General features: G+C 55.8%; 2 protein-coding genes across 11 annotated transcripts; one reads left to right on the top strand and one right to left on the bottom strand.

Moving 5' to 3' along the window:
* Positions 1 to 1480: 1480 nt before the first annotated feature.
* Positions 1481 to 7753, top strand: UCK1 (uridine-cytidine kinase 1). Of its 2 annotated transcripts, none has more exons than XM_087418898.1 (7): positions 1481 to 1639; positions 2141 to 2300; positions 3210 to 3306; positions 3499 to 3641; positions 3730 to 3824; positions 5724 to 5772; positions 6333 to 7753. In XM_087418898.1, the coding sequence occupies exons 1-7, from the start codon at positions 1559 to 1561 to the stop codon at positions 6512 to 6514; spliced, it is 807 nt and encodes a 268-aa protein (XP_087275024.1). In that variant the 5' UTR covers positions 1481 to 1558; the 3' UTR covers positions 6515 to 7753. The 2 variants fall into 2 exon arrangements, with proteins under 2 accessions (XP_087275024.1, XP_004423653.1); XM_004423596.3 differs by having other exon boundaries at positions 1509 to 1666.
* Positions 7738 to 25149, bottom strand: POMT1 (protein O-mannosyltransferase 1). Of its 9 annotated transcripts, none has more exons than XM_087418891.1 (20): positions 24766 to 24900; positions 23838 to 23988; positions 22142 to 22248; positions 21920 to 21970; positions 21243 to 21389; positions 20313 to 20424; positions 19873 to 20046; positions 19692 to 19785; positions 19305 to 19460; positions 18622 to 18752; positions 17884 to 17979; positions 16550 to 16642; positions 14709 to 14805; positions 12845 to 12937; positions 12410 to 12530; positions 11907 to 12004; positions 11176 to 11289; positions 10267 to 10393; positions 9287 to 9464; positions 7738 to 8619 (listed from the first exon to the last, which is right to left on the bottom strand). In XM_087418891.1, exons 2-20 carry the CDS (start codon positions 23957 to 23959, stop codon positions 8445 to 8447), a joined length of 2286 nt encoding a protein of 761 aa, XP_087275017.1. In that variant the 5' UTR covers positions 23960 to 23988; positions 24766 to 24900; the 3' UTR covers positions 7738 to 8444. The 9 variants fall into 9 exon arrangements, with proteins under 9 accessions (XP_087275017.1, XP_087275023.1, XP_004423651.2 ...); XM_087418897.1 differs by having other exon boundaries at positions 7739 to 8619; positions 19873 to 19938; positions 24715 to 25147; XM_004423594.3 differs by having other exon boundaries at positions 7739 to 8619; positions 19873 to 19938.
* Positions 25150 to 25638: the final 489 nt, after the last annotated feature.

Below are 25638 nucleotides of genomic sequence, written 5' to 3' on the forward strand. Positions count from 1 at the left end.
CGGCGTCCCATATAAAGTAGAGGAAGATGGGCACGGATGTTAGCTCAGGGCCAGTCTTCCTCAGCAAAAAGAGGAGGAGTGGCATGGATGTTAGCTCAGGGCTGATCTTCCTCACACACACACACACACACACACACACACACACACACACACACACAAAGTCATAACATTCCCCCATTTGGGAAGGAAACAGAGTGATCACATCACTGCCCAAGGGCACCCAGCAGAGGCAAGGTTTGAACCCAACTCTCACCGCGGAGCCTGGCTCCTAACCTTGCCATGCTCACTATGAATGGGTGGATGGTCTTTCCTGTTTTGAGCTCCCATGTAAGTTGCTCTCAGTTAGAGGGTGGCTTTCTCATGCAGATCCAGCTGCCCCTTCACCAGCTTCCCTTTGTCCAGGTCCAAAGGGCTCAGGAGGTTGAAGTCCCCTTGCACCCCCTCCCCCTGATCAGCAGAAGCAGCCTGTAACCTCTCCTGAGATGGGTTAATACCCCTGAAGTTACAGAAACATGACTTCATTTGCTGTTTGCATGTTAATGTAGTCTCTGGTGCATCAGATTTCAGCAGCATCAAATATTCATGGAGTGCTCACAGTGCATTAGGAGCCTGACCTGCAAAGAGAGTCTCGATGCCCTGGGGAAACAGACAATTTGAATGGATCAGTATCTGCCTTCTCTGCCAGGCGCTGGAGGTACCGGTGGAACCCCAACAGACCTGGTCTCTGCCTTCTTGGCTCACAGCCTGCCTAGTGCCAGAGTCTAGAAAGTCATCATGACATCTGCCCACCACGTGCTGGGGAGGTGGAAGAGGGCCGGCACTTGCTGCAGAAGGCAGTGGGGAGCCTCTGAAGGCTGTAGGAAGAGTGGGTGGGTGACGCGATCCCGGCATTGTCAGGAAACTCGGGCGGCCCATGTGGAGGAAGGGCTGGAGCGGGGGTGAGCCGAGGCAGGGCTAAGGCTGTGCCTGGCGAGAAAGGTCTGATCCTGGTGGTGGAGGCAGGAGCCGGGGCGCCTCTCAGGGTGACTGCACACGAGGCAGCCACCGGGGCTGTTCCAGGGGAACAGGGGAACCTCTTCCAGGTTCCGACCCCAGCCACCGGGCTCAGGGTCTGACTTGCCGGCCCTTGCCCCCACCGCGGCCCTGCAGTCCCGGGGGATCATCCTCGAAGCCCCCAGGCACCGGAGGTGCGGATGAAGGGAAACTTCCCGGCCACAGGCCTCTACTGGAGAGGTCCCCCCGGCGTCTGGAGACATCCGCAGCCGGTTGCGATACTGAGTGGCTTTCGTCCTTCTCAGCAAACATGCGGCACAAGGAGCTGGCCCAGCAACCTCCGCAACCCCCCGGAGCAGCGGCCAGGCCCGCGCTTGCGCGGCGCTCTCGGACTACAACTCCCGCCGTGCCCCGCGCGCACGCCACCCCGCCCCCGCCGCACCACTTGCCTCCCGGAAGTGGAGCTCGGGGGGGGCGTCTCCGACGTCTGCGCGAGTGCGGAGGGCCGGCTGTTTGGGGGAGGCGCTGGGAGCTAGGAAGCCGATGCGGGCGAGCGGGGCAGGGGATGGCTTCGGCTGGAGGCGGCGACTGCGAGGGCGCCGCGCCCGAGGCGGACCGTCCTCACCAGCGGCCCTTCCTCATCGGGGTGAGCGGCGGCACCGCGAGCGGGAAGGTAAGGGGCTGGGCGGCCCGGCGGGGCCTAGCCGTGTCACCGCACCCCGGCCCTGGGCCCCCGGGCGGCCCGACTCGGCCTCCATACAGAGAGGAAACCCCAGGCCCTGGCTGCCCAGGTGCCCCCTCCCGGGCGTGGGCGGGGCGGGGGGCAGCGCGGGAAGGGCCGCGGCCCTGGTGGGCCAGGCCTGGGCCGGGCGCAGGCCCGCAGAGGGGCGCCGGCCCTCGGGACTCCCCCCAAGCCTCCCCGCTCGCCTGGCCCCTCGGGCCCCCCAGGTCCGTGCTGCCCCTGCCAGTGCTCCGCGGCCGTCCCGCCTAGTCCAGCCCCACCTGTCGCTGGCCTGCGGGCAGCCCGTCGAGGGCAGGTGGGCCCGTGGCTCCAGAAGCCAGCTCCGTGCAGAAACGCCGAGGAGAGGCCCCGCGCCCATGGCAGGGTGAGCGGTTCCAGGCGGGAATCCTGTTTCTGTGTCCCCAGTCCACTGTGTGTGAAAAGATCATGGAGCTGCTGGGACAGAACGAAGTAGACCACCGGCAGCGGAAGTTGGTCATCCTGAGCCAAGACAGGTTCTATAAGGTCCTGACCCCAGAACAGAAGGCCAAGGCCCTGAAGGGACAGTACAATTTTGACCACCCAGGTAGACCACCCAGGGGGAAGGAGGGCCGACTGCGGCACTGGGTCCAGGGTTGGATGGGGATGCAGAGAGACCCAAGTGGGTCTATGAAATATCCCACATAGCCCGCGGTGGAGCAGGCTGGGCTAAGTCAGAAGGACTTTGCTGAGCTCTCTGGGCTGGGGCCGGCCCTGCAGGGGCTGTTGGCTCCCTTGGTTGGAGCCGGTCAGGAAGTCTGGGCAGTGGAGGGGCCTTCAGGACCACTGCTCTGCTGCGACTAGGGTCGTGGAGAAATCCACTCGCCTTCTTGCTGTTAGGGGCACTTTGCACACACCACTGTCCACTTTGATTTCCCGCCTGCTGTGGGCCAAGTCCTCGAGAAGCCAGCGGTGGATAAGAGAGAGCTGGAGGCCCTGGAGCTCTGCTTCCTGGTCTGGTCAGGGGCCAGGAGAACAGGTGGAGATAGAGTAGATGAGGGGGAAGAGCCAAGCTGCCCCTGCCTGCCACTACTAGAACATTCCACTCTGTGGCTGCCTCCCATCGTCATTCCTTTCCCGGGGACACATGGGAAGAAGGCCCTGGAAGTGTCAGTCTGTGGTTATTTCCCAGAAACACAGAGAAGCAGACACCTAACCCACCTGCCTCCCAGTGCTGGCCGATCAGGGAATCCGTGTTCAAACTTATAGGGGGGACAGCGGCCTGGGCAGTGGCACTGCCTGCGGGCAGCAAGGACAGGTCCATCCTGGGGTTTGCGGGACTGCAGGCACTCTGCAAATATAAACTGCATGGGCAGCTTCCAGTCCCAGTGTCCCTTGGGGTCGTCGGCACCACTAGCACTTGGCTGTGGCTGGCTGACCCCGTGGCAGAGGAAGTTCCTTCCTGCCCCCAGCACAAGGACACCTGGATTGTCTTGCTTTTTTTCCATCGCTGCAGATGCTTTTGATAATGATTTGATGCACAGGACTCTGAAGAACATCGTGGAGGGCAGAACCGTCGAGGTCCCAACCTATGATTTTGTGAGCCACTCAAGGTAAGCAGGTGGTTCGTGGGAGCTGGTGAGGGCGTCTCTCCGGGGCTTACACAGCCCACCCCGCAGCAAGCCCTGCCCCGTTGGTTTCTGTGGACACCCCTCTCCGCCACCGTGATCTGTCCCCTCCACAGAGTCGGTGCCTGGGGACTGAAGCTGACTGTGCAGGGCCCACTTCCTGGTCTCGCCTCACAGGTTGCCGGAGACCACGGTGGTCTACCCTGCAGACGTGGTCCTGTTTGAGGGCATCTTGGTGTTCTACAGCCAGGAGATCCGGGACATGTTCCACCTGCGCCTCTTTGTGGACACCGACTCCGATGTCAGGCTGTCGAGAAGAGGTAAGGCGGACGCGGGCCTGTCTGCCCCTGGGCGAGGCTGGCGCACGTGCGGGGTCTGAAGGGCACGGCCTTGCTCCTGTCGTCGCAGTTCTCCGGGACGTGCACCGTGGCAGGGACCTGGAGCAGATCCTGACCCAGTACACCACCTTCGTCAAGCCAGCCTTCGAGGAGTTCTGCCTCCCGGTACCTGCCCTTTGCTTCCGTGGGAATGGCTCTCCTCCCTTTTCAGAAAGACACATGGTGCCTGCTCTGTGTGAGCTGACTTGTGGATGAACGTGGTCTGACTTAGAAACGGAGAATTCCGCTTATCGTACCCCAGTGCCCAGGGAGTGGTTCTCAGCTCCCGGTGTTCTCTGTGCTTGCCCCTCCCTCTGCCTAGAGAAGCCAGCGTTCCCGAGTGTACACCGGCTCACCGCCTCCCTGCTTCGGGCCCTCACCCAGATCGCCTGTGTTGCCTCCCCAGTGTAACCCCAAAGACCCTCCGCTCCCGGCCTGTCTGATTTCTGTTTCTCCAGAGCACTTGTGGTCATCTGACCGACCTGTATTTTGCTTATCTCTCCTTACACTGGTAAACGCCACAAGGACAAAGATCTTTGTCTGCACTCCAGAAATGGTGTCTGGCGCATAGTAGGTCCTTGCCTCATCCACACCATGTGTTTCTCCGGGCTGCTTCTGGCTGGCACTCTGAGGTCCAGTTGGCTTGCAGAGAGAAGGAATTCACTGTTGTGTAGCCATCTGTCTTCCTCCATCTTACGTTTCTAACTAGATAGGACTTGTGGCTCTACTCAAATTGGAGTGTTTTAAAGGGAAGTGTAACAATATTTTGCTTTTTAAAGGTAAAAATACAGCACAAAGGAATTGGAACCTTAGTTTAGATAAGTGGGACAAACGAGTTCTATCTGCTGCTATTTAAAGGAAGCATTTTTTATTTTACATTCATGTTCTCTAAAGTTTCTGGGAAATAATTAGAAAAGTAACTTGTTACAGTCTCTCTTATTTACAGAAAGACATTTGGCAAAGTAGGTAGTTTGCAGTAAAACTCTGGACACCAAATCTGACTTGGTGACCCTGTGTGGAGGCAGCACCGTCCTCGCCCTGAGCCCCATCCTTGATCTCCCTCCCCTCCCCCTTTACGTGTGGCCACACGCTGAGTGTGACGGAGCCGAGCCGAGCCAGCCATGTCCCTCCCCCGTCCCTGCAGTTAGGACCTCTGTCAGCTCCTTGCGGGGCTCCAGCTCTCCTGCCCCTCAGCCCCGTGTCTGCACCCCCCAGAGTGGGCAAACCCAGAGGAAGCCAGCCCTGGCTCTGTTGCGCTCATGTCTTCTGTGGGTCTCCACTGCCGGCAGACACAGCTGTCCCCAGGACTCAGTCCCTGCCAGTGACTTGGCCCACGTCCACATGCCAGCAACACCAAATGGTTCGCAGGTCTGTCCCACCGTGCAGGCCGTTTCCTCTCTCCCCTCCCTCTACTCTGCCTGATTCAGGTGTGCTGCATCTGGTTGGGACCCCTTCTGGGCAGCCGTGCACCTCCTGCTGTCTCTCTACCTGCCCTTACCCAGCAGAGTGCCCGAGGGAGTAAGTGCTCCTCAGCGTGGGAACATGCGGATGGTGAATAAACGCAAGCAGGGACCGCAGGAGCCCTTGCCCAAGGCACAGCTCTGTGGTCAGAGGATCGAGGACCCTGTGTCCTGTCCTGCTCGCTCCTCCAGGGTTCTTGTGGAAGGTTCCTGATTGCAGAGGAAGGCAGTTGTGTGTTGTGGGAGGCACACACCTCACTGGCCCAGTGAGTGAAGCTGTTAGTACAGAGGGCTGTGCCCTACAACAGTGGTCTTGGAAAAGAGCGAGATGAGTGAGCACTTCAGAGGCGCCAGGAGAGATGCCGCTTCTTCCGGTGGCCTCACGTCTTGGATCACTGTCTCTCACACCTGGTTGATAGTTACCCCAACTCTGCCCGGTTTCACCCTTGACAGGCATCCAGGCACCCTGGGCTTGCTTCCCTGCCATTGCATCTAGCCCAGAGCAACCTGAAATTAGCTTGGGGGGCAGGCAGATCCTTACGAGCCCCTCCTTTTTGCCTTGCAGACGAAGAAGTATGCTGATGTGATAATCCCACGAGGGGTAGACAATATGGGTAAGAACCGCCTGCCATGCTGCCCCGACCCGTCTGCCTTCCCGGGCCACGAAGCAGCCGCTGCCCCATCTGCACACGGTTCCTGAGAACCCCCAGCGCAGGAGGCTTGTCAGTGCACATTTGTGGCAGAGGATTAAGACATACTTAAAAGATGTATTTAACATGTTGTACACCTTAAACTGACATATTGTATGTCAATTACATCTCAGTAAAGCTAGTGGGAAAAATATATATATAGTGAAAACTGTTGGACAAGGAGTCGCTTGTTAGCAGAAAGTATTTTAACCAGGCTCTTAGTTAACAGAAACCCTTGCAGACCAAGCCAGTAAGGCTTCTTGTGCTCATTTTTCTGTCTGCTGAACCTTGGCACCAGACAGATGCCTCTGTGGAAAGACCTGTGCTTCACGAGTAACAGCCGGGCTTTTGACGAGTGGGCAGCCCTCCTGGCTGGGTGCCGCCTGGGGAGGGTGCCACCTGGGGTGGGCACCGCCGGTGAGCTGGCCTCGTGGGGGCAGTGGAGAGTGGCAGCAGCTGACCCCTCCTGTCTGTCTTTGCTGCAGTTGCCATCAACCTGATTGTGCAGCACATCCAGGACATTCTGAACGGTGACATCTGCAAATGGCACCGCGGAGGGCCCAACGGGCGGAGCTACAAGAGGACGTTTCCTGAGCCAGGGGACCACCCCCGGGTGCTGACCTCTGGCAAACGGTCACACTTGGAGTCCAGCAGCAGACCCCACTGAGGAGTGGGGCGTCTGCCTCCCAGGCAGGTCCCCCCCAGACACGAGTTCTGGGTCTGGGCCTGGAGATGCCCGCCTGACCCTAAAAACGCAGCCACCGCCTCGCTCAGCATCCAGTACGACAGGGTGGCGGTAGGATCAAGGCGTCCCTCACTAACGTGGGGATACTGGACGTGTCGTTCAGACTCCATTTGGCAGGGTATTGGCAGGCGTTCCTGACGTCACCTGCTTCCCCACGTGATGGCAGGTTACATCTCTAAGTTACTGAGAAACGCCACCGCGTGTGGTAAGCCTGTGACACTTGCTTCCAGGAGGAATGCAAGTCACGTATTTTGGGGAACACTGAGGAAACAGCCTGGACACTGGCTGTTCGGTGTGTTTTTAACAGTGAACCACAGTGAGAGATACTTTTTCTAGTATCTGGTTCATACATGCACTTATACCTAAACAAAAGTTTGAAGAGATACTACTTTCCCTTTTCATATGTTATACGTCCAAATGTTTTCTGTTTTATTCTACTTCATAACATCATTCTAGCTGTGACCTATTAACCGAATTTCACGACCCACCAGTGGGCTGTGATCCGTCTGGTACGCACAGGTGGGAGGAGCCAGAGAGCCATGTTTCCTTCCTCCCGGACTGTGTTCCAAAGGCGGGGTGGGGGAAGGAGCCTTGGGGAACAAGCGTTTCTTAACTAGCATCAAACACAGAAGGCGTAGTCTCTGCTCATCCAGCCCGAGCCTGTCTGGCTCCTGTGTGTGGGGTAGAAGGCAGGGTGGCACACACAGCGTCCCCAGTCCTACACAGGACCCTGAGCCCAGGGTGCTGTGTGGACAGGCCGTCCCTAGTGTGGCCCAGGGCCAGTCCAGGCCATGCCCTCCCTGGCCAGGGTGTGTGCTGGAATGGAGGGGCACGAGTGGACTCTGCTGCCCAGAGCCAGCCGCCACTGTGCTCACCCAGAGCCCCCGGCTGCAAACACCTGCATCTGTGTCATCCTGGTTTGTCTTCCCTCCCACATGGTGGCTGTTCCTCTACAAGTGTTCCTTTCCCACTGCCACCAGCTAACTGCATGGGCAATTCTGGTTTCTTTCTATCGAGTGGTAGCTAGTTACACAAGACATAACATCAGTTGAGCTAGGCTGAGCTCCGTGGCTGGTTTCTGATGACTGTGACGGCTTTGTCAGGCTTACTGTGCCCTTTTGGAAAGAGAATCAATAAATAACACCAAACGTTGAGTGCCAATTTGTTCCTTTTTAATTACATTAAAAAAGCAAATTCAGGACAAGATGTATGGATGACACAGACCTAGACTCAGAAGATGCTACTCCCTCACACATCAGCAAAATCCCGTGGTGGGGTGTCTGAGAGCCACAACTGTGAGGAGTGACCCAGGCCTGCCTCAGTCACCAGAGGGCCCCACCTCTGCCTCAGCAAAGGCTCGTTGTTCCAGTAGCTGATGTGACACTAACTGTTCAGGGCGATTCCTCAAGGCCTCACTGGGGACAGGCCAGCGGGTGCCTGGAGGGAGGACCAGGCCTGTCGGCCAGACTCAACACCCGCATCTGTCGGCGAGACTGGGGCCTTGTCTGGGTCAGCCCTAACTTGCCCATCGCCGCCAGCTCCCTTCCTGCCTTTCTCCATCAAGAGTCCCACACTAGCCCCTCAGCACTCGTGTCCCAGTTCAGAGGGCTCTTAGGAGCAAGTGGACACAGAGGGCGTGTTCTTCATTGCACACAAGAAATAAACTGCTGGAGGTGAGGTGCTTATCTGAGGGCTGTTTCAAGAATGAAACCAGAAGAGAATCCTTGCCGAGCCTGGCCAGTCTCCACCAAGCTTAGAGCCACTCTGCTTGTCAGACGTAAACGTATTCATAAAGGACGAGTCTACGTGTCCTGACCCCAGCCCCCACCCCCTTCACCGTGTCTATGTCCTGTTAGTGTTTTCGGATCAAGATGTCCCAGCTGTCCTTCCAGCGAAGCGCCCTGAGTTCACTGGGTGAGAGCGACTTGTCCCCGTAGGTTAGTGGGCACAGCGTGTTAGACACGTGGCAGGCGCAGGAGTACCACGCCACCACCAGGGCGCGGAAGAGGCTCCTCTGGAGCTGGGACCTGCGGTGCCAGAGCAGAGCACGGGAGGGGGGAGGCTGGCTCTTCCTCACCGTGACCTCCACCTGCACATCCTCTTGGCAGCTGTCACCCACTCAGTCACCTACCCTGGCCTTTCTGTTCCTCCCCACTTGTCACCAGCCCTCATCACATCCTGCCTGACGCACTGCGACGACCGTCCTCACTTGTCTAATTCTAGATTCTCCACAGCTTTTGCTCCGTCTAAACGTGGACGCCAGAGTATTGTCCCCAAACCCCGTGTGATCACATCACAGCCCTCCTGAGATAATCTGAGGCTCCTGACGACCCAACAAAGAGTCCAGGCCCTTTGCTCCGGCCTCCAGAACTCGCTCCACTTTACAAAGCTTTCTGGTTTGTCTTTGCCCCACTCCATGCAATCCGGCCAATGACCACTGGCTGTTCCAGAACACACAGCATTGCCCTGTTCCGTGCCTTTGCTCCTGGTGTTCTCTAGGCCACAAACGCCCTTCCGGGTCCCCATCCACATCGGTTGCTTTCATCTCCCAACCAGCCTGAGCTTTGTCCTCTGAACCCTGTGGTGCCTTCTCTGTGCCTCTTTTGTGACCTGAACCCATTCCACGTCACACTGAAATCGTCATTTATGACTCCCTTGACCCTGCCCTGAGGGGTGGCCGCTAAGGCCCCGTACCTGCACAGGTGGTCGCTGACGTGCTGCAGCACCACAGGCAGCAGGAGGATCTGGAAGGTGAGCGCAGGCAAGTAGTGGTAGAGGAAGAGCGTCTTCTCCATCATGAAGAAGGGGAGGTAGTTCACGGCCCAGCCACCGGCACACAGGGCCCCGGCCAGCACCCAGCGCAGCCAGGAATCTGGGGGCAAAGATCGTCTCAAGCCAGTGCTACTGACTTGGGCCCCATCTGTAAAGGCTCTCTGCCAGTCCAACTAGCTGGCTTACTCATCTTCAAGTTACGTGCACATGCTCTCAGTTCCTGACTTCTCTCTACCGCTCCCCCCAACCCTGAGTCCTCATCATCCCTTTCCTCTAGAAATCTCAGCTCCTGGTGGGCCAGTCCCTGCATGCTCACTACTGGATTCCTCACTGGCCCCAGCTCATCTGGGAATACCAAGTTGGGTCTGACTCCTCTGGGAGTGGTGAAGGGGCCATATCTGGTCACCTGCCTAGAGGAGCAGAGAGTCAGTGGAGAGAACGGACCAGCTCCTGGAGACGGGCAGAGAGAAGGTCCCCCCACCCCCCAGCCCTAGATGTTTATTCTTTTTCTGTTTCAAGAAGGTTTTAAGTGGGTTTCTGTTACTTACAAACGACCACCACCCCTGACTAAGCGCCTGCTGGCCACTGTGTCCTATCCAGCCATTTCCAGGGTGCAGGAAACACAGCATTAAGGCTGTGCTCTTGTCCTGGGGTCAGGGAGCAACCCCTGCCCGTGACCTTCACTTCCCTGGAGAAGCCTCTAACACAACGTGGGAACCGAATTGCAACATTTTGTTTCTGGGGCAACAAGAATAATTTAAGTTCCCTCAATGCAGAAACAAAGAGGTTGCCTTAAAGTGTAGGTTCCTGGTGAGGCTAGGCTGTCACCCGAGGCACAATGCACTCTTGTCACGACCAGAAGGAAGAGGCGTAAAAACAAGCCATGTGCAAGCTGCGCTAACCCTCAGGGAGGTCACAGATATTCCTCCGGCGTCTGAGCAGGTACCAGAAGAGGAGCAGAGTGTACACCACCGTGGCGAGGCTGGCCGAAGCCCAGATCACGATGTTCCCAAGCAGGTGGATCTGAGCCTGGAGGGGCACAGGGAGACACCGTCGGCGCTGGGCCCCTCGGAGGGAAGGGCCAAGTGAAGACGCCTGAGTGCGTGCCAGGCTGCAGCAAAGCATAAACACAGGACACTCTAGTATCCTCCACCCTGACCGCGAAGACGGGCGGACCTGTTCCCAACAGGTTTCTAGACAATTACTACCATTTCAACTTTGTGAGCTGAAACTGAAAACTGGGAGTAGACGGGACGTTTCTTTAATGACAGAGCTGTTCACAGAGGGACTAACACAGAGCTACACGGAGCGAAGGATGAACTCCCGGGGCCTGCCCCACACACGAGCTTTCATCTCAGACCCTGCTTCCCCAGGAGCGCGCTCTCGAGTCCCCTCGGGTGGGAAGGAATAATTACAGCGAATAATTACTGAGCGCTGACGACATGCCAGCTCCAGGGCCGTGCTCGTTCTCCTGGGTGAAGAGACAACATGCACGTAAACAAAGCATGACAGGCCCAGACGCTGGGTACCGTGCAGAAAATAAAGCAGGAATATTTTAAAAACTACTTTTGCCAGAAGCGCAACAATGCGCTCCCACAAAAGCAGTAAAGCCTGGTTTCCCCTGACATACAGACATGCTAGAACCTTCCTCCCTGGCATCTGATGGGCATTTAGACAAAAGCCAGCCAGGCTCTGTTAGAAGAGCTCTGGAGAAAGCTGGACTTCGTAGGAGGCACAGGCTGCTCTGAGTGCCAGAGGCACATCGGGGCGCAAGGCACTCTGACTGCAGCTGGCACCGAGGCTTGGCTTACGCTGGTCGTGGGGTGCAGCCAGTAGGCGATGTTGGTGTCCAGGGTGACCCAGTCGAGTGGCGTGGAGCTGTACTTGTGTTCTGAGTCGTCACTTCTCACCGTCAGCATCCTCCACTGCGATAAAGCCAGGGCCAGAGTCAAATGCACAGCCAGACGCTGTCTTCCCTTCACTCTCTCCCCTCTGTCAGAGGAGCCAGAATAAACTGCCGCTCCTTTCATGTAGGGTGTCCACCCTCAAGGTCGCTGGGATCACCCAGCAGAGGCAGCGTGACATGGGCACGCTGGTCAGGAGACCTGAATTCTAAGCCGTCGGGGGCCCCGGGAGGTGCCCACCCCAGGGGCTCTAGTTGCTTCGTCTGGGGATTCAGTGACTGGACTTGGTGTGAAGGGCAGTTTTAGATTTGGGACCGAGTTTCTGGTTCTGACTTCTCTAGCACTCCATCATGTTGACCTTGGCCCACTGCGACCTGACCTGGGGGGCCTCAAAACATACGGTGGCAACATGGCAATGTTACACTGCTGCAGAATCTCCTCGGTTCCTGACTATTCCTGCCTGCAGAGCCACAAGACACAGGACAGAGAGTGCCGTGCGTGTCCTCACAGTGGACAGAGGGAACTGCTCCTTTACACTGAGTCACGTCCCCCCTAAAGACTGACGCTGGGGAGGTAAAAACTCTACAGACCACAGTGCTTTCTGTGGCGGGCAGCCAGCTCCCACCGAGCAAAGTCACCTGCAGCTCCGAGAATCTGGCCATGAAGCTCAGGTTTCTGCTGAGGTCCATCTGAGTAGGTGAGTGCAGCTCCACTTCTCTCTCCTTCTGTTCCTGGCCTGACAGAACATACCAGAACCCAAAAGAACACGAGTAGAGTAAGGTCAGGGAGCTCACAACAGAAGCTGTCAGCTCGGTAAAAAGCTGACTTCCTGGCTTTTCAAACAACCCACAACGATTCCATCAAACCACATCATTCCCCTTAGTTTTCCCCCATACGCAACACAACCCCATCAAATCAGGATCTCTGGACTCTCAGGAAGCTCAGCATGCACTGCCTTCCCAAGACACCTCAGAAGAACAGCTTCAGTCATTTACAGCCTCAGCTAAGCAGAGCGAAGGAGAGCGTCTGCGACAGAGCGTGGAAAATGTGTCCACTTCCCACCAAAACGAGGGCTTAGTGTTGGCGTCTTACTAAAGTTCCACGCGACTGGGAGCACGATGGCCAGGCGGACTGGACTCACTTTTGCCATACCGGTGCTCCTCCACGTTCCACACCATGCTCTCGTGGTAGCCCGGGGACAGCTTCTCCCCGACGACCTCCAGCTGCCAAAAGCCCCAGTCGGGGAGGTGCGCCCCACTCAGCTAGCAAAACCGAGGAAAATAAAGGGGTGTGATGGGGAAGCCCGAGTCCCCGGCTCACCCCCAGGCTGGACGGGGAGCCCCCACCCAGTCACTCTGTCAGCAGCCATCCAAGGTGGCAGACTCTCCTCCATGGGAGCTCATGTTAGGACCCAGTTCCGGGAAGTTATAAAGACCTCCCTCCTCAGTGTAAACCAGCAATGACTTGAACCAAACGTCCGGCCTGCTTTAGAGCCCAGTTAGCCTGAAGAGTTCCATAAATGGATTTTGTGAGCCCAGCTTAAGAGAGGCCAAGCCGAAAAGTAGCGCTCCTTTACCTTCAAGATGGCGGACGTGTTCACATGCACGAAGCGAACCTCTGACAAGATGGTCTTCCAAACGTCCGTACTGGATTCTCTGTTCACAATCTCCTGTAAAAGCAGATCTTGTCAATTATCTCCTCCTTTTTCAAATTTCCTTAAATGTAAGAATGAAGCCCAGTCATCAAACAATGAAATCGACTTGGTCTGATATAAGGAGACAAGCCCCCGAGGGGAGCTAATGGGCAGATCCTGGATGGCACGGCGACATTCTTCCCAACAACCGTGCACAGGACGCTGGTGTGAGGGTGTATGGGAGAGCACACCGCTCTCCTTCAAGGCAGCAGACAGAGGCTTCAGAGCGGAGACTTAACAGCCTGATGCTCCTCCCTACGTGCCTGATCACCGACAGGGCTCAGGGCTCGACCCCAAACCGAACATTCTTAGTCCTTATCTGGCAGATGCAAAGACGGCACAAATGAAGGATAGAGACTGTCCCTGAAAGATGTCCTTAGAGGGGACTCCTGATACTGGGTAATAAAGAACCTAACATCTGAAGAACAGCTGGCACTGCTGTATCTTAGCTCATCGCAGCCTCACGATGACCCCGTGAGGTCATGTAGCTGCTGACGAGAACCGGAGAACCCAAGGGGCAAGGCGGGGCAGAAAGGAGGCACACGCTGCGCTCAGCTGTCCTCCCTGCTTGTTCCGTGAGCTAGTTCCTCAGCTCCTGGAAATGTGGGTGTGGGGCCACAGGCACCACCAGCAGGGACTGAGGGGGAGGAGGAGGAAAGGGATCAGCAGTAAGCTGGCAGCAGCAAGGGGAGTGGGCGGGACCTTCAGCAGAAATTCTGTCAGGAGAGCTCCGATGACAAGGAGCAGGTACAAACAACACGCTTCAAGGCGCGGACGTCAGAGAGGATGGAGAAGCAGAATGTACACACATCTGTAGCACAGAGAAGGCAAAATGGAGGCAGATGTGCTGCTGTGCACAAAAATGGAAAGCCAGTCCTGCAGACCCCTGGCTTTGCTGTGAGGGCCTCCCAGTGGCACTGCATGAGGCTGATAGGTCTTTCACAGTATAAGAACTAAAATGGGGTGTGAGGGGTGGCTAGTGTTAAGTGGGGAGCTGCTGTAGCCAGTTGGAGGCTGGAAGGAGAGTCAGACTCTCACAGAGATGACCCCAGGGCATTACTGCAACCACTGGACTGCAGCCGTATTTCACACTCACGTCCTTGAATTCACAGACGGTGCCGTGGCCCAGTAACAGAACCCTTCCCTCCTGCTACCTTCCCCAGGATGCTGTGTGCAGCCCTGAAGAGCGAGAGTGATTCCATAAGGGGAGCAGGTTCCCCTGGTCACTCCGAGGAAGGTGACCACAGACCCAGCTGCCTCAGGACAGGGCAGTCCTGTGGAATCCCCCCACTGGAGGGCCAAGCCTCTCCCTAGGGAAATCCTGTGCAAGGACACTTGTTAATATCAGGCAAGAGTTCACAAGAGAGGCTCCCCTGGTCGAGAGAGGGTGGCCGGAGCCCCCGACCCTGTGTGTTCAGTGACCCGATCTTCAGACTGACCAAGTGACCAAGTCAGAGGGAACCATCGCCTGGCAGAGCCACGTGAGCCACACAGAGCCCAGCACGGAGCCTTTACCAATCGTTCTGTAAACTCGTCCCTCTGATACAGGACAACCACCCAGATTCTCACATCCACAGAAGAGGAAGTCTGTTCCCTGTGATGACACCTATGACGCTTTATGACTAGAAATCACTTACCTCACTCTACACCTGAATCAGAATCATTGTCAACGGCAGTTTTGAACATCTGTGTTAGAAAGTGCGCGTTGCTGACGGCCATCACGACCCCATTCCCAGGGGGCACTCACCAGCCTCCAGAGGTTCTGGGCGGGCATGGAGATGTTGTAGTCGACGTAGCAGGAGACCTCCTGCGAGTGGGGGCTCAGGGGAGCCGCGACGTCGTGCCTGGAAAACCAAACGGTGTTTGCACAGGGAATGCCCCCACTCCTCTGAAAGGCATCCACTATTTCTCTGAGGGGAAGAGCTGCTTTTCAGAAACAAGGCTGGCTCAGCCTTAAAGGACGACCAGGTCTCCTAGTTGCCACTCCCCAAGGATGTGCCACCTCAGGGCCTGGGGAGGAAGGAGACCCGACAAGGCAGCGACTCTGCAATAACCACATTTCTAGGGGGAAGTCCACACGACGTGGAATCTCACAGACGTCAGTCCCAACTGCACAGGTCTCGCCACTCCACTTTCAGAGGATAAAACGAGTCTCAGAGGACGGTGCCTGCTGTCCCAAGAGCACAGCCATGTGCTGATGGCCCTGACGGCCAGGACTCGGAAATGGCTGAGGCACCAAGACTATTGTTGGAAGACCAGGTGCCCACTGTGACGCCCACCTCAGACATCCAGAGACACCACCTCCCCTCCCCACTCACGCAGTAATCACGCTTTATCACACCACGCACCAGGCACTGGGAGGAGCTGCAGACCCCACGGTGAGCAAAAGGACCCCCTCACCCCTGGGAAGCAGACCATTGCGCTGATGGACCAGAGAGCCCAGGCTGTGTGAGCACTACCAATAAAACAGAAATGGTAGGGACAGCCCTCAAGAAATGCATTTCCAGGAGAGGACATTTCAGCTGACACCTGAAGAAAGTGAGTCAGTGGGCCATGGAGGACCTGAGTCGAAGAACATTCAAGGTAGACAGAGCCCCAGTATGAAGGCCCCAAGGAGGCTGCACTTGGCTGTTTCAGAGATAGTGTAAAGGCGAGGGTGACTGGAATGAAGGTCACCAAGGGGTCCCCAGGGGCTGGGTCCTCAGGGGCCTGCAGCGGGGGGAGAGGTGGGGACGTTACTTTGAGTGTGGTAGTCACACTGTGGAAGTCACTGGAGGGCTTTCTGCAGAGAAGCGATGTGAGTAGATGGTGGGTCTCCTCAAAGGGGGCCGTGGGCTAACGTGTGAGGAGGGCAGGGACAGGAGGTCAAGGGCACGGTTCCAACAGCACAGGGCGAAGGGGACGGGGCCTGGACTGGGACCTGGGAGCGGGAAGAAGTGACCTTATCTGGGGTCAGTTCCGAAGGTCGAGACGCCAGGACTTCCTGATGGAGTAAATGTGGAATGGGAGAGGACAGGGAAGAATCAACGGTGACGGCTGAGCAACTGGGTTTTCTCCAGGGAGAAGCAGGCCAGAGGCCAGGGGCCTGTCAGCACCCCAGAGAGCCGTGGCGTTTGAGGCCCAAATGTGGGAGTCATTAAGACCCCACGGATGACCTGAGAGCTGGGTGGAGGGAGCACAGACGCCACGCGGTATGTCAATATGCAGAGGCCACTCAGAGATCAAGTCAGGTAAGGACCAAGAGCCAACACGCAGCGATCCTTCCTGCTCTAAGTATCCCTCAACTTACGTCCTTCTGGACACACCCGTACTTCGGAGGGTACCACTTTGTGGAAGGCGGCCACACGTCATTCGATGTGGCAAGCACTCTAGTACTCTCCGGGTCACCAACCGCGTGTCCCCAAGCTCCCGGGCCTCCTGCTGTGGGATGGATTAGGTGCTTCCGTCTCACCAGACTCACCTGCAGCTCTACTGCTGCCCCCCCGACGCAGAGTGCAGATGACAGCACTGCTCCACCCCGGGAGGGAGAGACCAGAGGCGGTGAGCTCTCCTGGGACGAGAACCAGAGGCAAGTGTCCGGGGACTCACGTGTTCAGGAAGCGGGTGGTCATGCCGTGCACCAGCTGCACGACGTCTCCGTGCCGCACGGGCCTCGGCGGGTCATTTACCACCAGCTGATGCCTGGAAGACACGGCGCCGGCTGGACGGTGCCCTCGCAAAATAACCACGTTCACCGGGGCGGCAAGGGCTCTGGGTTCTCATAATGGGGGCAGTCTGGAATCATGCAGCTGCCAATCAATTTGCACCTTAGATGAGGTGAACTCGTGTAGAAACAAAACACACAGGCTTTATTTAACTCGTTTCTGAAACCTAAGGTCACCTTTCAAGCTTCCGAACACGGTCCCGTGTGCCATGATCACTTTTCAGTTTGTCTACGAATGCCAGTGATAAACACGCCTGCCCAGAAATCCTTCTAACAGACAGGCTCTCTGGTTCACTATTCACTCAATGAAAGCGCCTAAGGCCCTACTGGGTCCCAACACCAGGCGGGGTGCTGAGCGGGGTGGCCTGCTGCCCTCACGTTACTGCAGTTTACATGGAAAGAACAGTGAACACGAGAGCACACAGATCCACAGTCAGGAGCTGTACGACTATGGATATGAGGGAGACAACAGCACAGGGACAGAGAGGGGGCATGGAGCCCTGGAGGGCGGTCAGGCAGCCTCCTAGACAGCTGACATTCGAGTCTTAAGTAAGAAGGAGCCACAGGCAGGATGGTTCCAGGCTGAGGGAACAGCACATGCACAGCCCACGGCAGGGTTTAGAAATCAGAGGCAGTGAGTGCTGAGTAGGAGGCGGCAGGAAGGAGGCGGTGGCCAGGGCCGACCTCGTGGGCCTGCAGGCCACCGTGAGGGGCAACAGAAGCTTGGCAGGGAGTGAAGAGGAGGGTGACCTGAACCTAAGTTATGTTTCAAAAGACCACGGCAGGGGGTGGGGCACGCAGCGTGGAAACAGACTGTCAGGGGAAGACAGGAGGTGGTGGAGACGGAGACCCGGATGGTTCGAGATCTCCTTTGGAGGAAATCACTAGGACAAGCTGATGGACTGGAGGTGGGGAGGGAGAGTGAGGGAGACCTCCATCTGAGAGGCCTGAGCAAGGGGCTGCCTCTGAGAGAGGGATCCTTGTTTTGTACGGAGGGGAGAGGGAGTGGAGGTGGAGAAGGAGAGTTGGGACCCATCTGGACAACCCCAGGAAGAGTTACAGGGCAGGCAGTTCACTGAGGAACCACCTAACCCCTGACCGCAGGCCATCAGCACAGAGCCAGTCTCAGAGCTGGGAGGGGGAGGGAGGGACTAGCCCAGGGCCCCGGCCAGCAAGGCCAAGAGGGGAGCTCCGTGCGGGAGTCTAGTTCTGTCCTCACCTCCCGGGATCCTTCACAATCCACCAGTTATTGACATCCTTGAAGGGGTAACAGGTCACCTGCTGCTGGTGGGAGCTGCCGCGGCCATTCTCGTATCTGCGTGAAGGAGCCAACAAAGAGCTGTACCTGCGAGTGGGCTGGCGAGGTGGCCCATGGGCCCTTCTCCCAAGGTTCCTACAAACACTGCCTAGCAAGGCATTTAGGAGAAAACAGGATAAAAGAGATAAGCTTAAATCTAAGAGGGGCTAGAAGACATGACGCTGAGCAGCACCCGAGCCAGGAGAGGGCGCCCCGTGTGTGGGGGTCGCACGGCAGACGTGGGGGAGTGCGAGGGCCTTCTGCTCAGCAAGCCCCTCCAACTGTTTTACACACAGGAACGACAAGACTCGTTGCTAATCAGGATCTGAGAGCTCCATTTCTTTCTGTCTCTCAACTTCTTCATTTATTTATTTAATTTTTGGTGAGCAAGACTGTCACTGAGCTAACATCCACGCCCATCTTCCTCTGTTTTTTATGTGGGACACCTGCCACAGCATGGCTTGATAAGCGGTGCGTAGGTCCGCACCCAGGATAATCAAACCTGTGAACTCGGGCCGCCGAAGTGGAGCACGCAAACTTAACCACTACGCCACCAGGCCAGCCCCGACTTCTTCATTTAAAGTGAAAGCTGGTAGTGGCAAAAATGTGAAAAAACCAAACATTGTATAATCTTCAAATTAAAACCGTCACTTTCCTTACATCATGGGGTAGGTGTTCTGGTGGGAATGAAGCCAGCAGGGCACAGGTTTGCCAAAGACGTTCCTCAGGGTGACCTGGGAGCCGTAGGCCACCTCCAGGGGCTGGCCCTGCGTGATGCGAGCCAGCCCTCCCTGAGACAAAGCAGAAAGGGGCCAAGTGAGAGAGACAGCAGACTACACTCACCTGACAGCCGCTCCTCCGTCGGGGGGCGTTTCCTGGCTGGTGGCAGTGACCACTACATAACTAGCGACAGTCATGCATGACACAATCCTGTCGTATCACATCACATAATCACGATTGCAGCTTCCACGGACTCTGCCTCCGGGGCAGGCGCCCAGCTGAGCCTCCACACACACCTCAGCTCTCACAGGCATCCCGTGTAAGAGGAATTATGTCTGTCTAAGAGACAAGAAAACTGACGTGGCTGAGTTAGGAAATTTGCCCCGACACGCAGAACTGGCCGTCGACAGAGCCAGCATTGAAGAGCAGTCTGTCTGAAGAGAGCGAACCCCTCCATTTATTTCCATACCATCAGCATACTCAGAATCAGTTTAAAACACTGAAGTGGATTCCTCATTTCTTGATTTGACTTTTTCCCCAATGCTCACTTGATGGCGTTTACATATGAAAACTTTGAGTCGAGTATCGTCCTCTTTCTAAGACAGCCGTGGCATTCCTCTTACCTCCAAGCTGGCTTGGAAAGCACTGGACATGATCTGGTCGTGGGGCCCAGAGCGGCAGAGCAGAACCAAGTGGACGTAGAAGAAGAGCAAGTACATGATGACCGGGATGACCAACAGAGCTACTGCCCGGGCGAGCAGGTGACAGAGCACACAGACCTGCCAGAAGATGGAGGAACGCTCACTTCCTGTTACACGGAAATGCCCATCAGACAGGGCAGGCTCTGAGAGAGTGAGCGGCAGAAACTCCAACCTCTCAGGCAGACGTGGACGGGGAGGCCCGCCCAGGCCCACCTTCTTCTGGAGCCTTTTCACCAAATGCCCCCGTCACCTCTCCCTCCGCACACCCACGCGGGCCACCCTCATGCCACACTCAACATTGGCACCTACATTTGACAAAGTCTGGTCTCCTATCAGGTGCCAGGCGTGGACGGCAGCCACTCCGAGCACAAGCAAGTACGTGAAAACACCCATGTATTTGATGCTACAAAGACACGATGGAGAGGAAGTTAAAATGAGATACAGCACAGGGAGGATGCACCCCCGGCCCAGACCCACAGAGCAAACTCACCCAACCGCACAGGAGCAGGCCACGCCCGTCAGCACCAGCCAGAACCACCAGCTCGGAGAGAAGGGCCTGGGCGAAGCAGAGAGCAGAGCTGGGAACAGCTCACCACGCACTGCCCGAATGTAAGCAGAGGCCATGCGTCTCAGAGCTCTCTCGGGGTCGGCTGGTGGTACCCGGCTTCAGGTATAAGAAAAGGGAATCCTTATCTCCCAAAACATCAGTCCCGGCAGAATTCTTCTTTTTGGCCAGAATGTTTTTCCAGTTATTTTAAGTTATAGAAAACTGAGGGTGTATTTATGAAGTCATGAGCCAAGGGCCAATCTAGGTGACCGCAAGATAGTTAGCGAGCAGCTCCCCAAAACGAAAGATATCAGACGTTCCCAGGTCAACAAACCACCAAGACCCTTCTCATCAACAAGGAGGGCGTGTCCCGTCTTCCATACCTGTGTTTCTGGCAGTTGGAGAACTTCAGGTAGGACAGCACGGCCAAGAGGTTAAAAAATATCAACACTGATTCCAAAAGCATTAGCCTTGACTGAGTGATCAGAGCATTCTCTGTTAGAAAGATGATACGTTATGTCAGTTGTAAGGCAGCAAGGGCAAATGTATAAAGATAAAAACACTCACACAAAAGGATACATTCCAGGGTCACATAATGTGAAGGAGGGAAGTTCAGAACAGGGGTGGCTTGGAGGGGACACACTCCAGAACCACAAAAGCATTTGTACGTGTCTCTCACGCCTACCGAGACCTTTGTGACCTTGGGCAAGTCACTGAACTTTTGTGAGTCTTTATTTTTCTCACCTGCAGAAGTAATACTGACTTTAGGGCCACCATGAATGTTATAACATTAGATTGGCACAGGGCCTCAATTAGAGTCATCACTTAATAAACACAAATTCATTTTATTTTCTAGTCTAACTTTTCATCTGATTTAATTTCATTTGTTCATAAATCTGGGCTGAAAGACCCTTTTTGAGGAATACCCATTAACCCGAGTCCATCTCAATTGGTCGAGGCCCCGGAGGTGGTGGAACAAGAGGTTATACTTTAGTGACAGACTAGGCTGGAGGTGAAGGTGCTCACAACGTATCTAGGAGCACTCTCTGGGCAGCCCCGATTTATATGGCCACACCTCCAGACCATTCAAGTCTGACCATACAGCTCCACAATCCCACAGCCTGGGGGTGGCGTGAGTCCCAGAGTCACCTCTGGATGAACTGGATGTGCTTCCATCTGTCCTGTGAATATAAGATGCCACAGCACATCCACTAAACCCATGCACTCTCCTGGGCCGCACACTGAAATGTAACAAAGGCCACGCTCGGTTCTTCCCTGTGCCACACCAAAGCAGGCAGAGGCCCAGGTCTTACCAATAAGCATCAGCAGAGCAGCTCCCATGGCGGCACAATGAGAAAAGCGGAGCTCCCACAAAATCTGGTAGGCCATGGGGACCGACAGGGCCCCTGCGAGGGCTGGCAGCAGGCGCAAAGACCACACAGGCACGTTGCTGCTGTATTCTGGAAAAGCAACCACAGCAGAGCTGAGCGCACCATGCACACACCACCTTCATATACTGCAGGTGTGCTTTCAAATGGAGCATCATGTTCATAGACTCTAAAACACAAGTTTACAAGACTGAGGACCACGTCAGAAACTGGGTGTGCAAGTGACATTAGCTTTACGTAGTCAAGGACCAGCTCTCATTAAGCACAGGAATGATAACTAAGGATTCTGAAATTAGTTAATGCTTTACTTATAAATTTACCCCCCCATCTCCAAAAACATGTGGCAACACGCAAAATTTATACATACAAAAGATAACTGTGATTAGATGCCATGTAAAGAGTGTGCTGTGTGCACAAACTAGGGATAAAATAATTACTGTTAACACTAAGATATTTACCAGACTTTTGGAAAGTCTTTCACTTGTAAAATAACTTATCATACCCTGGACTCAGATTAATCAACGCAGCTGTTAATCCCCACAAAAGCCACTACCTCTCCATTCTAATATATGCAAATAAAGGAAATTAAAATGATCTTTTACCTGCTCCAATTCTGTTCCACAAAAAGTTACCATCGAATCCTCCTAAATAACCTAAAACAGAAGATTAATCAGGATCTATCCCATTCAGCAAATACTGCTGGAGTGCCAAACTGTGGCAGGCAATAGGGAAACCATGATAAAAGAATTAAGATGATGTGGCTTCTCCCTCAAGAAGTTTCACTTACAAGGTTAAAGGGCTACTTCTTTACTGGTGAATCCTACCTCCCAAGGCCAGCAGCATGTGGCCAAACGGCGGTCCACTGCCATCCAAAAAGAAGATCCGCTTCATGTAGAAAGAGATGTACTGCCCATAGTATACTTCATCAAAACTGAAAAGCAAACCCACACCATACTCAACTAGAAATTGAGCTGTAAACAAAAGGTGCAAGGGTAAATGCACACCTGTGTTTCCAAACGACCTTAGGGAGTGATGCCCCAACCACAGTGCGTCCCCAAATACTAAGACACATGTATAGCATCATCCATCCATCAGGATGGGGGGAGTTTCACCAGGAACAGCGGGCACACAGGAGGCCTCCCTGACACCAATTCTGTTTCTCTAGTTTTTTTTTTTTTTTCCTTAGGTGAGGAAGATCGGCCCTGAGCTAACATCTGCCAATCCTCCTCTTTTTGCTGAGGCAGACTGGCCCTGGGCTACCATCCGTGCCCATCTTCCTCCACTTTATATGGGACGCCGCCACAGCGTGGCTCAATAAGTGGTGCGTGGGTGCGCGCCCGGGATCCCAACCGGCGAACCCCGGGCAGCCGCAACAGAGTGCACGCACTTAACCGCTTGCGCCACCGTGCCGGCCCCAAGTCTCTCTAGTTTTTGATTAAGGGTGTACTGTCACCCAGCCCACCAAAAGGCCTCATGGACACGAGGCTAATCCCCCATCCGCCAGCATGTCCGTGGCTAAGAGTCAGAACCAGCGCTGGTGACCCAACGAAACAGTCGCAGGTGTAAGAGGGAGACGTGTAGGAACCAACCCCAACAAAACGTTTTCAGACAACCAGGGACATTCGACGACACGAAGGAACTGCTATCTACTTCCTAGGCTTGATAATGCTACTGTGGTCATGTGGCTTTAAAAAATCCTGACCTTTTAGAGATATATACTGAATTATTTATGAATGAAACATAACATCTGTAATTTGCTTCAAAAAAATCCACTGCAGGGAGGAGGCTGGCTATGAGCTGATAACTGTTAAACCCAGGTGGTGCGGCCCGGCCCCGTGGCTTAGCGGTTAAGTGCGTGCGCTCTGCTGCTGGCGGCCCAGGGTTCGGATCCCGGGCATGCACCGACGCACGGCTTCTCCGGCCATGCTGAGGCCGCGTCCCACATACAGCAACTAGAAGGATGTGCAACTATGACATACAACTATCTACTGGGGCTTTGGGGGAAAAAATAAATAAATAAAAAAATTATTAAAAAAAAACCCAGGTGGTGAATACATTGGTTGGGGGTCATTATACTCTTCTCCCTACTTTAATATGCTTGGTGTTTTCCATAATAAAAAGTTAAATGAAAAAGCACACATGTATTAATCAGATAACAAACAGCCCTTTAATAACAACAGCAATCATTTCCCATTATGACAAAGAACACACTCTAAGGTCAATGAGGACTCACTTTCAAATTCCTCAATCTTCCACCTTCCACTCTCCAGATTTTAAATGGTCACCTAAGGCTACCGCACCTGCTACAGACCTTCAGGGCAAGATCGAACAAGTGGACTCTGCAGGGGCTGTCCTGGGGACAAACTGGTCTCTCCTCTAACTGCCCAAAACATCCATCACCAAGAAGCCCAGAATTTTACTCTCCCATTTACACTGTTTAAAAAGGCACCTCCTGTCACTGGCACACTGAACAAACTACAATTCCATCCGGTTCACCCTGAGTGGAGCTGTTTGGCTTACACCACAGCCCTTGGATAGGCCAGTCGCCACAGTCGGCTCAGCAACCCCACCGCAGTCAGAGCCACGATGTTCAAGTTGATGTCAGCCGTCACCACCACAGGGCGCTGCAAAAACCCCAACATCTTGTAGAAAAGCAGGCTGGGAGGACACCCTGGAAAAGAGGGGAAGAGCTGTCATCAGTAAATGGGGGGGGGGCGCGGCGGGAGGAGGGCAACCCTGAAGGCCCACAAGAGGCTGAGAAAAGGACCCCAAATGCACCAGGGAAAACCACCTTGTGGGGTCGCTGAGAAAGTCAGGATGGCACCTGCAGCCAACCAAGACGGGAATTCAGGAATCCCAGGACTGAACACTCATTCAACAACTCATTCCACGAACACCTGGAGGGCCTTCCTGGGAGGGAGGCCGCTGTTAATGAGATGGCCTCCCCTGCCCCTCCCCACCTGGGCAGTGTGGCCAGCTTACAGCCCGGTGACCTCGACCGTCTCAGCCTCAGAGCCTCCTCATCCGCCCCAAGCACCTCTCTCCCATCCCTCCTTGTGGCTTCACCATCCCCTGGGCGCCCCCTTTCTCACCCCGAGGGTGCATCTGCACCCAGGCGCCCCCGTTTCCTCCCCGAGGCTTCATCTTCCCTTGAGCTCCACTTCTCTCAAGGCTACATCCACCCCGGATGCCCCCGTTCCCTCCCTGAAGCTGCACCTGCCCTGAGCACCTCCCTTCTCTCCAGAGACCTCATCTACCCGGGAGGCCCCCACTCCTCTTCCTGCGACTCCCTTTCTCTCCCGCAGGCTGCACTGCCCGGGCGCCGCCCCCTGTTCGGGCAGCACCCGGACGCCCCCGACCCCAGCTCGGCCGCAGGCCGCACACGCGCGTCCCGCACCGACTCTCCCAGGTCTCGACTGGGCTCTTGTCCCCGGCGCCCCAAGCGTACTCGCGTTTCTTCGAGTCCCGGCAGAGCCGCTCCCGCGCCCAGCCACGCCTCGGATCCGCCGGGGTCGCCGACCGTTGCGGGCTCCGGCAGCGCGCGGGGGCAAGACCGCTCGGCCCTCCGAGCCACCCTCTGCCCTGCTCGACGCTCGATTCGCCGCGCCTGCGGGGGCCGACGCGGAGGGGCGCGTGCGCACTGGGCGGACGCCGCACGGGCCGCAGGGTGTGGACGGCGTGGAGACACGCCTCTCTCTGTTAACGGCTTTGGCGGTCCAGGCTTCCTGTGCACACGGAACACGCGGTACTCCTTTAAAACGACACGGTGGGACCTTACCCGCGTTTCGCTCAGCGAGGTGCGGACCCACCGTGTCAGGCGACCGGCCCGCGAGCGGGTTCCGGCCCCGAGCGCGCGGGGGGGCCCATGGCTGCGGAGGGCGGGGCCAGCGGGCCCACGCCCCACCCACACCCGGGCTCCTGCGCCGGACACGGTGCCCTGGGTTAAGGGATCCTTCCCTCCCGTGTTCTCACTGGAGCGGCGGGGCGCAGCGCTTCTCCCCAGTCCCACCCCGTCTTGATCCCCTCGTTTGTGTGTCTTAATACTCATGCACAGAAAGGGGACTACAGATTTAATAACTGGAATTAGGGCTCTTTACTGTTGGCAAGGACTTTTTTCCACCTGTTGGTCTACCCAGCATTAGATGACGCCGATTAGAATGTAGTGAAGGAGACTTCTGACTTACCCCTGACCAAGGTTGTAGAGAGGGAGGGAGCCGAGGCTCACCCCGCCTGTGGCAGAGCGGGCTCCCTGGGCCCCCGGGTGGAGTTGGGCTGGGCTCTCATCCTTTGGTCTTTCATGCAAGCAGGGCCCGTCTGCAGG

This window comes from Ceratotherium simum, chromosome 29, assembly GCF_057802395.1.
Source record: "Ceratotherium simum simum isolate JZ-2026a chromosome 29, ASM5780239v1, whole genome shotgun sequence".
NCBI lineage: Eukaryota > Metazoa > Chordata > Mammalia > Perissodactyla > Rhinocerotidae > Ceratotherium > Ceratotherium simum.